Source organism: Styela clava, chromosome 13 (assembly GCF_964204865.1).
Source record: "Styela clava chromosome 13, kaStyClav1.hap1.2, whole genome shotgun sequence".
NCBI lineage: Eukaryota > Metazoa > Chordata > Ascidiacea > Stolidobranchia > Styelidae > Styela > Styela clava.
The window spans coordinates 3,812,321-3,827,417 of NC_135262.1; the positions used below are offsets into that span (position 1 = coordinate 3,812,321).

Consider the following 15,097-nt stretch of genomic DNA (forward strand, 5'->3'; position numbering starts at 1 on the left):
ATTATGCTAGTAAGTTTCACATTTCATGAATTTATACATCTAACTTAGATGTTGGCTTAATCATGACTTCATGCTGACATGATGGGCTATTTTTTGAACATTTCAAGTCTCTAATATAGACAGTGATACCATAGCTAAACCAACTTCAGCCCAATAGACAAATACAGAGATACCGTAGATTAAAATAATTTACTTCGAATTACGGTACTGAAATTGGGAATACTAAAATGAAGATGATTTTGTCACTAAGCTTGCTCGAAAATACATCGAACTAAACAACTCGTTTAGCACAAACACCGGTAGCATTAGGCGAGAAACTGTCATATACAGATATGGCGAGGATAAATATGAACGGAAAAAACATGAAAACTCTATAACAGTACGGTACTGTACAGGTAACTCGCAAAGTCGCCAACTTTACTCAAGTATTCAACGTTGTCATAGCAAATGGGTTCAATCGCCATGGTTCATTGCGTGTCCAAGTCAGTGTCAATTTTGTATCCACGAGTGGGAGCTGCTGAACAGAATGCTGAAGAAATTAAATGCATGCCAGATTTTATTATTTCACGCACAGTATAATAAAATAAAATAAGATATTAATTAGGCAGTCATTTTGAACTCTAACATTTTCTTTTATCAATAATTTCATTTTCATTATAATCAATTTTAAAATGTTTGATTTATTCACATTTATTTTAAGTCTGAGGTTTAACGATAGCTAGACACGTTGTAATTTTAATTTGATGGCTTGTAAAATCTGGCATCTTAGTTTCGTTCTAGATTTTCTGGATTCTGATTGCAAATTGTCTCAGTGTTAGTTTCGTGTCAGCTGCGCATTTGTGTGCAGAATGAGCAGTTTGTTGCACATTGCTTTCAATCAGGACCAAGGGTGTTTTGCTTGTGGGACAACAAATGGATTTAGGGTTTACAATGCGGATCCTTTGAAGGAAAAAGAACGCCAAGACTTTAAAAATGGCGGAATTGCATGTGTTGAGATGTTATTTCGTTGCAATTATTTGGCAGTTGTTGGTGGTGGAGCTACCCCAGCGTATCCAAAAAATAAAGTCATGATATGGGATGATTTAAAAAAGAAAGTTGTCATTGAACTTCTGTTTTCTTCTGATGTTCGTTGTGTAAGGTTACGTCGCGACAGAATTGTTGTTGCGCTTGATCGCCTCATTAAAGTTTTCACTTTCACACAGAATCCACAGTCTTTACATGTATTCGAAACAGCAGAAAATCCATACGGACTTTGCCAACTTTGCCCCAGTAGTACAAACTCAATTCTTGCATTTCCTGCACGTTCCTTGGGTCAAGTCCAGTTAGTCGATCTGTCAAATACAGAGCAACCAAAAATGGTCACAGCACATGAGGCATCTTTATCGTGCATTGCTCTTAATTTACAAGGCACCAGATTAGCAACAGCATCTCAAAAAGGGACACTCATTCGAATTTTTGACACTCAAACGTGTGATAAATTAGTGGAATTACGGCGAGGGTCTGGAAATGCTAGAATATACTGCATTAATTTTAACGTTGATTCAAGCTTATTATGTGTATCCAGCGATCACAGTACTATCCATGTCTTTTCTTGTGGTGACAAAGCTGCTGCTCAATCCCAATCTACCAACAAGCAATCGAGTCTCGCACACGCAAAATTTCTGCCAAAATATTTCAGTAGTCAGTGGAGTTTTTGTCGTTTCAGTATTCCTACATCTTCGCAATCAATTTGTGCGTTTGGTCCAGAATCAGACTCTGTAATCGCAGTTTGTGGAGACGGAACTTACTACAAATTTTCTTTCAACCTGAAGGGCGAATGCAATCGTGAAGCTTTCGCTCATTTTTTGGACATTACAAATGCTGATACTACTGACTAATTGATTTAACATATAATAGTTTGGTGATTACTGTGAATGGAGAAAAATTGACTAAAAGAGATAAGAGATGTGCTTTCATCTATATTAAGCCCTGTTTTTAAATGAAAACGACCCTAGTCGAGTAAATGGACTATCATAGCTTTTATCTAACAACTGGAATAAATACATTTCAACCATCAAAGCACTTTTAAAGTTCTTGCTGCCTCTTCGACTAGACCAGTGATTCTCAAACTGCAGCCATCTCCCGAAAAATTTAAATAAAGCTAAAAAACATTGTTTATTTTTGCCTCTTCAGTAATAACCAACACTGTCATGTCACATATCTGGCCTATTTGTGTGCAATTTCAATTCGTGAATCAATAGGAATATCGATTCATTTATATTAATACATTTAATAAAGTGCACTCCACTAAAGTTCTGATATTGTACAGAAGTTTAAATCTGATCTGTTTAAGACACATTCAATCAATCTTTTTGTCAAATTTTGAGTACAAAATTTCATGTATGATTTTATTATTTGCGTATTCTTTATCTATATTTCAATGTATTTTATATTAATGATCAAGTGCAAATTTTATAATAACAATAAATATATAAGATATGTTCATGGTATACTTCATCATTAAACATTAGCAACCATCAAAGCGCAAAACTTATTATAAAGCTTATCGTGTCTTGACAGTGGCATGTTATGTTAAACTTCTATCTGTGTGTTATACCCAAGTTTGAGTTACATAGCATATGTTAATACAAGAAAGGATATTGTAGCAATAAAATTAACATCTGCTAGGGTAGCAAAAGAAGTATATATGTCACTATGGTGCTCAAAATTTAAAAAAAAAACAGCCAATTTAACGCAGATTTTAAGATTTGGTATTTATTATGAGGAGGTGTTTTATCTGCCCGATTTGCATAACTCAAAATCCTCGAATTGAAATTTTTGGGTGTTGTTTCGTTTCATGTTTCAATCATCCCTTATTATAAGATGTTCTAAGCTAGATAAATGATTCTTGTATTCTGGTACTTTTCCTGGAAACGGTCTGTGTTTTCTTCTCTTATAGCATGCATTCTTTCTGCCACCTAATGGAACAAAAAATTTTGATCCACTTTTATATTACCTTTTCCAAATCTGAAATTGTGGTCTGTGATATTGCTCCACCAGGATTTATTCTTGACTAGCCAATATTGGGAAGCAGTCACCTGAAACTGTGATATTAAAGGAAGGGGTGGTAAACATATTATTTTACACTACTAACCTTTGATGTTCAAAATGTGTAAAATCAGATTTAAAATCAATTATAACTGAAGCTTCATCAGAATTTTCGCTTTTTCATCAAAGTCATTAAAATATTTAATGTGATTTGATACATCACAATTTACAACCATCTCAGTAAACTGTATGGATTCTTGCAATGTTGCGCTTTTGTATTTAGGTTCTCCAAGAGTATAATATAAAAAACTGTCTTTTTAATCACAAAATATGTGATTTCTATATGATAGCTTTTAAAATAGTCATATATTCACACTAAAACTTTATAGTCTTTCATCGCTTTTTGCAGTTGATGCTTTTTTTCATTTGGCGTAACTCTGTTGCCACATTCTTTATGCCATATATATGTGTATTCTATATTATGTTATTATGTATTTCCAATGATTACTTGACTAATTTTATCTTAAATATTATTCCATGATCATTTTGTATTTTTAAAATGTTGTTTTTGATTCATAAGCTTCTAGGCTTTATAGCGTTACTGTTAAATTTGTAACAAGGGGAATATAAAGGGGCTACTATGTCATGCTGTGGGCAAAATGGTGCCAAACGAAAAGAAGACATACATGACAATGTGAAAGAGTATTATGGTAATTTAATTCTTCTTGATTTCTTATTTTATGTTTCTGGAAAAGGGTTAAAGTGACATCGTTTATGGACGAAATTGTTTTCTTTATTTGATTTGAGACATTGTTTTTGCCCAACCTATTCTGTGGTTTGAATAGTTCATTAAATGTGCATAAAATACATATTACAATATTTTTGTGCTTTAGAGTAAAGATAGCACAGCATCATTACTCAAATTATTTGCACAGCACACTAACACAAATATACTTCTGTAATGTAAAACGTTACAGAAATATATTTGTGTCAGCGTGCAGCAAGACTTCTGAATCACTTAGGATAGTTATCCTTACTCTTGCTGCAGCATCCTTGCATTATATGCATACGGATCCGCCAGCGCAAAAGTAGCTAGTCTCGCAGAAACCAAGTCATTATTGCATTAGCGAAAGTTGAAGGATTAGTAGTTAGTCCCGCAGAAACCAAATCATTAGCACATATTAAGTGGTGGAGGCTATTTTCTGCATAAATTTATTTCTCGAACACTCATAGATTACAGCTGATGTTTTGTCCTGATCGGTGGTGAACTTTTCTCACTAAAAAGATTTGGGGCTTCCGAAGTATGCGAACCAAGATGGCGGACATCGGAATGTAATATGTGTACTAGGTTAAGGTTAGGCCATAATTTTAGGTATAAATACTACGGGAGGCTCTTGGCTAGTCGTCGATCTGATAATAGGACTAAAATAAGGAAAATTGAAAAAAATTATCGCCTAACCCTAACCTGTTACCCATGTTACGTTCCGATGTCCGCCATCTTGGTTCGCATACTTCGGGAGCACCAAAGATTTATATGAAGCATTTATTATTGAATATATTCTCACTAGGTACTTTGTTCCTAATTAGTATGCGAATGAATCATTTCAATTTATTCATTTATTTGATATATTTTATCAACAGTATTCCCTTTTTCGAAGGTAAAACATTGAAATCAAATGAGGATCTCAAGACTACGGCTTGCGTCACTCCAAGCATTAAAATGAAGAAACATGTAACAGATGCTATGAAACTTATACATGATGATGTCATAATGAAATATTATGGTTGCGGTCTAGTTGTTCCTGAATGCTTGCATGGAATGAAAATATTAGGTAACTACTTTTTTGTCACTTGCCGATAAAAAAATAAGCGGCAATTTACTTACTATTGTTTGAATATTTTCTAAGAAGTTTGCTCGAAGCACAGTTATCTAGAAGTTGAAGAGACTCACTTCTGTGTCTCTCATGAAAAAAAAATAGGTGACTGCTTTTACTGGCTCATATTTCTCCACAGCAAACCACTGATCACAAAATCAGTGGTAAATGTCATTTGCTTCATTCATCATGACCTTTTTAATCAAATGTTAACTTGAATCAAGGTCGCACACATTTACTCAGAAGTAAAGAAAACTCATCTCTGAGCAAACTGAGCGATTATGGCGGCCACTGAAATGCTAACCTACTGAAAGTATCACTAGAATTTAAATGACTTTGAATGCTAGTTTTGTATTGAATAAGGATTTTATGTTTATACCAGAGAGAAAAGCCCATAAGATGGCTTATTCATATGGCAAACCACTCTCTCTCGGATTCGAAACTGCGAACACACACAGGGTAACCAGAGGTATGATGGATCCTGGCAAAGTATCATATGCTCAGGGAAACCTTACAGAAGCTTCAAGCTATATAATACAATTCTAGCATTCCCTTTATGTATGGGGATGTATGATGTCAGGCAACATACCAAAGAATTTTCCAAATTTGTTATGCGGTTCCAATAATCACTTTTAATGAACCTTTACCATACCTCAGTGACCCCATAACCTGTTCGCGACCCTACTTACTTATCACTCCGACCCAATTTGGGGTCGCGACTCCTGGTTTGGGAACCCCTGATCTAGGTTCATTTAAAATATCCATTATTAAAGAAATTGTCAAAGCATTCTGGATTATACAATTCTAGCTCATTCCCTTCATTTCGATACTCTATCATTATAATTGTCCTCAACAAGCGAATTTGAGACAAATCTAGCTATAACTTCACTCAATGCATTTCACATAACATTTGGTGATTCATTTTTATCTGTAAACCATTCCTAGATCTCGGTAGTGGAAGTGGAAGAGATTGTTATGCTCTTGCTAAACTTGTTGGTGAAGATGGATTCGTCACTGGTATCGACATGACAGATGAACAGGTACCTTGTCGTTCTAATATTTTGACATATTTTGTTTGAACAAGTCTCTGGACGAGACCCAGCGTGGTACTTTTTAAAACAAGTAATATCAAGCACAGTGGTTCCCAACCTTTTTGTATTAAATGCCTCCTTCCGACAATTTTGGAATTTGTTATAACTCCCTCACTATATATATAGTGGAACCAAAAACTGCGGGACTCCTGTAGTCTGTGTACCAGGTTAATGTTAGGTCATAATTTTCTATATTTTAGTTCTATTACCCCTGCCTATAGGCTTTCGTCCTTTTACACAACTTGATGTAAAGTAGGCGAACAAAATTAGTTACCACCATATTGGTACACTACACACACGTCTGGAGCGTCAATACTACTTTGTTCAATCTTCGATGTATCTTTAGCTAGTGTTATGTACAAGTTACACTCTCGCTTTTATACAACAGTATTGACTATTGATGAAAACTAAAGAATGTTAGTGACACTACAGCAAATACAAAGCAAAATAACTGTCAAAAAACAGCAAAATTGTTCTCTGGGATAAGTCTTCTCTGACTCGGACAGTTTGATCTAATATATCATGATTTTGCTGTACTATATGTCTATAGATTCATTTAAAACATCCATTAATAAAGAAATTGTCCAAGGATGCTAGATTATCGAACTATTTGTTGTTGACATAACACAGTTTGTTGTCGCATGATTGACATTTTAAAAAATTTTGCAAATTTTGGCAATAATGCACCTAAATCCTATTTTTGTCAATGTTTCTAAGGTAAATTTGATACTTACCATTATATTTTCTTGCTAAACTTATATTGCAAATGAAGTTGTATTTTGAAAAAAAAAATTTGTTGGGAACTTGTTTCATTTCGTAAATTTTACCATTACGGCATATCACCTTCCATGAGGCAGATCTGCTAAAGACCACTATCATTATATTTTTGAAAGAATGGTTCCGAAAACTGAATAAAAGACCAGACATAATTCTACAATATTAAACCATTTTTATATGGATATAGCCAACTAGATCTATATTAGGTATATATTATGATACCTATGTGCTAACAATCGGTCATCATCGCAACTGAGTACAGGAAACTAAATGTATCTTACTTTGACTCATTCATTGTGTCAAGTGACAATCTATGATTGAAGGTTTTTCCTTATTCCATTTTTATTAGCGCTTGCTAGAGATGGTATGCATAAAATCCACAATGTAATATGTTTGTATCAGTGGTTCTGAAACGGTGGGGGGTGCCCCACAAGGGGGGCGGGGGCGTAGACAATTTTTTGAGGGGGCATGATGCTAACTAAAAATAAAGCTATTTGTTAGATTTGATTTTGTCCGCCTTATTTTGAAAATTTACATTTTTTTTTTTTGATAATTTATGTTCCATCCACATATTTTCAGCTGATTTTTTGAATAAAACATACTTTCGCCTTACTATCTGTTATATGTACCTTATTGTTAGTTAGTTATTTTTGAGCTGGGGCGCGAGACTTGACAAATTCTAAAAGAGGGACGGCTTAAAGTTTGAGAACTACTGTTCTATATTTATTAGTAATTAACTTTTTTTACACAATGTTTTGGCAATTCCCTCTCTAAGCAAGACCCTCTACAATCACCATTATTACAATGAGATATTACTTTTGTGAAGATTTGAATCTTTTCGGTTTGACATTGCCTGCTTAATGTAATAATCTCTAGGACAATGATTCCTAACTATTTATGGTTCACCCCCCCCCCCCCCCCCCCACTCTATCGGCTTTCAGCACTCATTGCCCCATATTCATCATTCCAGTGGTATTTATAGTGTTAATCCAGTGATGCTTTTCGGTGTGGCGGTTCCCTAATGATGCATTCCATAGGCTCGATAAATTCCTGCACAGTAGTTTAATTGTCTTGAATTATACTACATATATATATATATATATATATAAGCAAGCCTAAATGCTTGCGAAAGTGTGGAATGTTTAATTAATAATAGTGGCAACCTAATGGGTATTTGAATTTTTTTAAATAATATACATATTCAAATATAGACTCTCGGATTTAATTTGAAACTCGCAAAACCCCTAGACTGCATTGGCAGTACCTTGATGTGCCGCGGGACACTGGGTTAAAACCATTGCTCTAACCACTAGGTTGGGTAACAATTCACTATTAATAACCTAAAAACTTTTTTTCACAGTTGGAAACTGCAAATAAATACATTGAACATCATCGTGATGTTTTTGGATTCCAAAAATCGAATGTGAAATTTGTAAGAGGATATATTGAAAATTTGAAAGATGCTGGAATCGAAGATAATTCTATTGATATCATAATGTAGGTTTTATTATTATATGAGATAAGGGCAGCATTTATTGTTATATGATATATTTGCCTGCCTAATTTGTTACACTCTGGGTAAGGTTGTTACTTATCAATCTTCAGACCGGTAAGTATGTTGATAGGTATTTGTCTGTTTGTCTGTTAGATGCACGCGATATCTCACGAAGGCGTGGACTCCAAATTTTGCATGTGCATTCATCATATCTCGGACCAGAAGCCTATTGATTTTGGATAAATTATGTCGTATAATTAGCGAGTTGTTAATTAATTAGTGATGGGACACAAGGTGTCACTATGGAGTAAGAGCACTGTTTTGGGGGATCCCCTAACTTTCGATCGATAAGTCTTTGGTCTCTGACCGATATTCCCGTTTCTTAGATTATTAAATTTAATGAAACATTCTAGAAATTCAAGATTTTTAGCTCAAAATTTTTTTCAACCCGTTTCGTTTTTTCCCAATCTTATGGAATATTTGTATTGTAAAAAATTCTAAGAACTATGTAAGAAGAAAATATGTCATGTTTGTATATTACTCAAACTGCAGTAACTGAATTCAATAAATCATTCTGGAAGTATAAGATTTTGGTTCATGTTTTGTTTTTCAGTTCTAATTGTGTTATCAACTTATGCAAAGATAAGAAATCAGTTTTACAAGAAGCGTTCAGAGTTTTAAAAGATGGTGGAGAATTATATTTCAGTGATATTTATGCTGATCGGGAATTAACAGATGAAATAAAAGAACACAAAGTGCTCTGGGGTAAGTTTCTTGTCGTGCAACCTTTTGGGTACTCCTGAAGTATGTGAACCAAGATGGCGAACACCGGAATGTAGTATGTGTACCAAGTTATGGTTAGTCCATAATTTTATTCCAATTTTTCCTATTTTAGTTCTATTACGAGTTCGGGACTAACCAAGTGACTCCTGTAGCATTTGTACCTGAAATTATAGCCTAACCCGAACCTGGTTCGCACACTACATTCCGGTGTCCGCCATCTTGGCTCACATACTTCGGGAGTACCACCTTTTGTATATATTATTCAGATACCTTTAAATCAGTAATGGCTAAATTACATTCTAAATAGATATACATTCCAAATTAATATATTCGAATTTTCCAGAATGGAGTTCAGTAAAAAAAATAAGCATACCATATTTCCCGGAGAACTGACTAACTAACAATATTGAAATTGTAAGCAGACTTTATGGACACCCTGTATTATGGATGTTGAGGTAATTGATTTTCATTACTTTGCATTTTTTCAGGTGAATGTATAAGTGGGGCATTGCATTGGAAGCATCTATACTCTATTGCTAAAGAAATCGGATTTGAAGTGCCAAGAACGGTTTCAGCGACAATTGTAAATGTTACAAAGCCAGAATTAGAATCGGTCGTAGGTATGAGTTGATAGTTGATTTCTTTATATAAACCATGTGGCACTTGTTTTTTCATATATGTTTGCATGTCTGAATAAATTTGTGTTAATAACAATTAACAAGGACACTAACTTACTAAAACTTATTTATTTCCTAAATACTTTTACACAAGCGTATCCAAAGCATTGGGGCTTAGCTTGAATTTGCTTTGAACTGTCCTTAAAATAAAAAAAATAATGGTATAGAGCAGCGGTTCCCAAACTATGGGTCGGGACCCCCTGGTTATTTAGTAGACTATAGTATTAAATCAACATTGCATTTATGTTTCTCATTTTCATCGCATTTTGTGTCTTTATCTTTGTCTTTAAGAGGGGGGGAGCAAACCCGCAGGTCGGATCCGGCCCACCGAAGTGTTTCATAAATAAACTGTTTTTTATTCATAGTTTTTTTTATTAAGTTTTGAGCCCCTGGCCCAGTAACCAAGTCTTTTAGCTGTGACTGGCCAACTCAGAAAAGTAATTAACAACCCTGCTTTATCTCCTAATTAGCAGGCTCACTTATTTTTTCATTTCAGCTAATTATTAATTTGTTAAAAACATACCTTCAAACGCTGTTACTTTATTTTTCAGATGAAGACTTGTCTGATGGAAGTAATATATTAACTTGAATAAAATATAATTCCTAATCAATGCGTGAAAATCAAATTCTTTAATTCATACAATAGTGTCATATTATATTTATCAAACAAAAAATAATAGTTAGGAAAATTGTTAGTTTAATATTAATTTAGTAGCTATGCCATAAGAATAAAGTTTCCTCTGGTTTGTTTGTCTTATGCAAATCTACCTTCGGAGATATTAATCTCCTTTTAAAACTATCCAACAATAATCAAAAGTTTTTAAGCGATATTTTATTTCTGAACAAGGCTCTATGTAAACCACAGACTTACAATTTTATCATTTTGGCATTGCTCACCCAATTTATTACACCCTGGCTAGAGTTTGAACCTCTAGGGCTGCCATGGGCCAACTCTGCGGCATGTGGGCCAATTCTGGCCCGTTTGGTAATTTAATCTGGCCCGCCTGATGCTGCCACAACTAAACTAAAACCAAATTTTGATGTTTCAGCTAAAAAAGGGCTCAAGGAATTTCTTGAGATTGCGATTAAATTGAGTCTTAGCACGAGGCTCATTGTTTTTTCTATTTGCTTTTGTAACACTTCATAATTAATAATAAAATTTAACTTTTTACGTCACACTCACATGGCCCGCCAGTCTAGGTGGGCAAAATTTTTGGCCCTTTGTCTGAAAACCTTGCCTACATTTGCTCTAGGTTCTCTGCTCTGCATGTTTTATGTTTATTAATTAATACAGCAGTTGTAATTACAAGCATGCTTTCAAAAATTCATTATGATTGATGTACCGGTATTTCTCTGCAAATCCGATCCTTCCTTGATCCATCCAAGATTTCCTTGTTAGATGTGCACAAAAATGAATTATAAAACTTTATGTAAGATTATTCTCCATTTCATCATGAATGTATTTCTTATCTTTTTATTTGCCATTAGTCATATTTTTGTCATATTATTTAGTCATATTATGGTGTTATTGAAAAATTTATGTCAGTCATCATCATAGCCATTGTTGGGGCATGAAATTTGTCAGACTAATTTTTTTATCTAGAGTTATTGATTATTGCAAATAGGTCTTTAATTGTTTTTGCATTTCTGACAAGAACTAACTAGCTTTAAATTCAAACTGGTTCAATACTGGTCAAAAAAGAATCGAATATTCAAATTGATATGAAATCATACACTATAGTTTCAGGAATAATTTAAAAGGAATTGTTTTGAGAAATTGTCATTATGAGTAATTGATGTTTTAAAGTATGATTTAAAAGCGTCCAATTAATTTTAATTTATTTGAAACAGGAATCAATCAAACTACTATTTATTTAAACCTAAATTTTGAAATTGTTGAATACATATTGAATATCATATTTTTTTTTGTCTTGCTGAACATTAATTAGCTTTCATGCCCCTTTCAGACAGTAATAAAGTCTTTTCATATTCAAAACAAGCTGGCAATGCACAAATATATGGGCACGAAGATCGTATGACTTCGTGATGTCAGCAAAATTCCAGTCAAATGTCGAACGAATTGTTCAGGATGTCATAAGAAAGTGTGCCCACGTATTATGATGAAACCTTGAAGCTATTATATTTGTTTCTATATCAGGTGATGCCAAATTTGTGTCTGTCACATATCGTTTGTTTAAGCTATCGACCAAAGTTGAAAGAGAACCGAAAGAAGTTTTGTACAATGGTGAAATAATTGGATATGAAGATGAAATTCAAGTTTGGAGTTCTTTAGTTCAATGCTTGGCCATTTATGATTATTTTCACAACTTTAATTTGAACGAGCTTTGCGGATAAATACTACTTTGTTTCGAAAAGATCAAATCTCTCATGCTCAGCATAGTCTAACTCAGTGGGCCTCAAACTTTTTATGTTGCGCGCCCTTTTTAGAATTTGTCAGAAGAATTTGGCCCCCTTCAAAAATACCTAGCTAACAATGGGCTACGAATATCAGAGTAAGGTGAAATGAACTAATATTTTTACTTCTAATTAGCTTCACGCCCCCTTGAAAAATTGTCTGACTTGAATTGAATGACTTGAACTTTTTTAAGCTGGAAGTTGTGACTCCATTATGTTTTCACTTGCTACCCCTCATTATTAACTTACTCATCTCTCAATTTTCAATCTATTCACAGTTTGATCACAAATTGAATTTTGTTAAAGACACTCCTCAAACAATAGATGGTGACACAGCGGCCATTTTACTTTCCTCAAGATTTGAAGATGAATTCGAGATGAAAAAAGCCAAGTGTTGTGCTAATCCTTCAAAAGTATGTCTTAATTTGTAGAGATGTAACTCTGTATTATCCATTTGCTCTTTTGTTTGTCTTGAAGTAACAAAACTCGAAGTAAGTAAAAGTTTACAACGTACAGAAATTAGAATAAAAGGACACCAAAAGAAGTACATGTTCACTCACCTAAAAGTGTTGAATTAGGTCATGCACGCACAAGTTTAAGGTCTTGCATTGAAGCTTGTTTGATCTTTATTGAGCGACATTTGAAAGTGATAATATATTGCAATGCATACGCCTTGGCTGGCTGTCGCAAAAAGGGTCATGCCAGAAAAAAATGCCACCAAATTTGGGCAATGTATGCCAGTTTGTTGAGGTAACATCCTCCTTTGGGAAGACTATTGATCAGTCAAATTTTTACTAGCTTAGGTTGGAAATGTTTCCCTAAGAGCCTATTAGTTTAAGATTTTTTTGGGCACTCTGAGACACATTTTTTGTTTTGGATTGCTACATGAACCATGAATTCGACATAAACTGTCTGTCGATATCAATCCTAGTCCAAAATAGATTTATACAAATTCCAAATTCCTTTGAGCAGTAAAGATATAATGATCACTTTTTTATCCCCATCTCAATTTCTTTCATTATTTTTTCAAACTTTCAGAACGAAGAAATCGACCCGTTTGTTTTAGCGTCTTCTGACAAATCTACAAATAATCAAGGAAATGGCGGCGGGTGCTGCCCTGGATCACAAAAATGCTGCTAAATTGAAAATCATAAATAATTTTACAGTGTATATTTGAATAGTTTGGTGCTGGAGAATTCTGCTATGTTATTATTTTGCTAAAGAATTATACTACAAACATTTTTTCGATTTTGAATACCAGCAGTTGTGAGTAGAAGCATACACATTTAACGTGCCAAACATGGCTAAATTTGTTGGCCTATTTTACATCAAGTTGTGTAAAGGGACAGAAGCCTATCGGCAGGGAGTATATTCATTTGGCTAACACAGACAGTCCCCGAACTCGTAATAGAACTAAAATAGGGAAAATTGCAATAAAAATTATGGCCTAACCTTTACCTGGTACACACACTATGGGAGTACCCCAAACATTCTTTCAGAAATTTGACATAAATTATAGTTTCACTACAAAAATGGAGAATAATGTGTAAAGAACAGCAGATTAGATTTTTTGAAATTCAAACTATTTCATATTTACATTCTAAATCATGTCTAACAATGGAAATCATAGTCGTTGACTTTTGTTTTCAACCCTCATTTTCTTTTTTTTCTGATAATCTCAAGCATTGCATATAATTAACAATTTAGGACATTTAACTAACTAGTTAGATTTCCCCCTTGGCTGGTGTGGACTGGTTATTCAGACGTCCACCATGAGACTGAGGTCTTAGTTGTTTTATGATTTTTTTTATTATTAAATGATCCTGTAATCATAGTTGCAGTCTGCCAGGATAAATCTGGAAAATCCTATTTTTTATCCTCGAAGTTTCAATGTGCAATTGACAATTCATCCTGACCATGGCTGCAGAGCCAGCTGTTACAAACTTTGAACACATGCTTGCCCAAGCATTTTCGCTGTGTATTTTACATTTAAACTTCCATGGTATATAGTTAAGATTTTATTTGAAAATTGCATTTGTAGAAATCAAGCTGCTATTTTCCATACTAGGCTGCATCTGCTAATAAAATATATGCACATAAACACCATCCTATGCTCTCTCAAGTCACATTTTCGTTTGTTGTTCTGTTTGTATATTTGCTTATTTTGACGGGAATGAAACAAAATCTAACGGAAAGCTGACGATGTGGATAACGTAATATTCTTCATGTTTGCACGAGAGGAAATTTCAAAAATTCTTCCTCGATATTGTTTATTTTTTAGATGCCTGTAACGAGTTTGAGCGTTTAAATGTTATAAAACTGCAAGAAGCCAAATTTGCGAAAATTCTAGTAGCGAGGAGTTCGGCAGCTCCACAGGGCATGAATGACCATCCCTGAAGACATTGGTTCCCAAAATTTTTGATATCGTTACCCCTAAATCGAATTACCAAAATCCCAATTACCCCGTTCATAAAAATGCAGTAGTTACTAGTTATATTGTTATCACTTTTTCTCCGACCAAGAATGGCGATAATACTAACGCCCATTGCATTTTCCGATCCGACTTCAAAATGCTAAACTTGTGCTAGCTCGGCATTTTTGTTTGCAATCGTGTCCTTATGAACTTTGCGAGTGGATGACTAGGATCATTGAATGTCCAGCTTCCTATGACTAGATGCGAGCATTGAATGTCCAGCTTTCGTGCAGAGTAGTCAAAGATATGTGGATTACAAAGATATTGTTTAAACAGTGAACGTCTGGATTACCCCCTAAAATTGCCAAATTACCCCTAGTTTGGGAAACACTCCCCTAAGACCTAAGTCAGGGATCGGCAACCTTTTGTCGCTCGCGGACCAAAATTAAGGATTGCAAGTCGTTGGCGGGCCGCGCATATTTTTAGAAAGTTGAAAACCGAACGGATAATACTTTTTATGATAAAAAGCAAGCAGTGATACATCT

At 34.3% G+C, this 15,097-nt stretch overlaps 2 protein-coding genes across 3 annotated transcripts; both read left to right on the plus strand.

Annotated features, from left to right (window-relative positions):
• The first annotated feature begins 735 nt into the window (after positions 1-735).
• Positions 736-3,607, plus strand: LOC120333177 (WD repeat domain phosphoinositide-interacting protein 3-like). Its single transcript, XM_039400546.2, has one exon. The coding sequence runs from the start codon at positions 849-851 to the stop codon at positions 1,875-1,877; it is 1,029 nt and encodes a 342-aa protein (XP_039256480.2). The 5' UTR covers positions 736-848; the 3' UTR covers positions 1,878-3,607.
• Positions 3,604-14,247, plus strand: LOC120333176 (arsenite methyltransferase-like). Of its 2 annotated transcripts, XM_039400544.2 has the most exons (10): positions 3,604-3,737; positions 4,686-4,859; positions 5,847-5,941; positions 8,130-8,266; positions 8,878-9,029; positions 9,536-9,667; positions 10,276-10,296; positions 11,883-12,001; positions 12,418-12,552; positions 13,178-14,247. In XM_039400544.2, exons 1-10 carry the CDS (start codon positions 3,668-3,670, stop codon positions 13,277-13,279), a joined length of 1,137 nt encoding a protein of 378 aa, XP_039256478.2. In that variant the 5' UTR covers positions 3,604-3,667; the 3' UTR covers positions 13,280-14,247. The 2 variants fall into 2 exon arrangements, with proteins under 2 accessions (XP_039256478.2, XP_039256479.2); XM_039400545.2 differs by lacking the exon at positions 10,276-10,296.
• Positions 14,248-15,097: the final 850 nt, after the last annotated feature.

Coding starts and splice junctions, on each gene's coding strand:
- LOC120333176 (XM_039400544.2), top strand. CDS start 3,668: ATGTCATGCTGTGGGCAAAATGGTGCCAAACGAAAAGAAGACATACAT. Junction 5,942..8,129: donor TCGACATGACAGATGAACAG/GTACCTTGTCGT, acceptor TTTTTTTCACAG/TTGGAAACTGCAAATAAATA. Junction 8,267..8,877: donor AATTCTATTGATATCATAAT/GTAGGTTTTATT, acceptor TTTGTTTTTCAG/TTCTAATTGTGTTATCAACT.
- LOC120333177 (XM_039400546.2), top strand. CDS start 849: ATGAGCAGTTTGTTGCACATTGCTTTCAATCAGGACCAAGGGTGTTTT.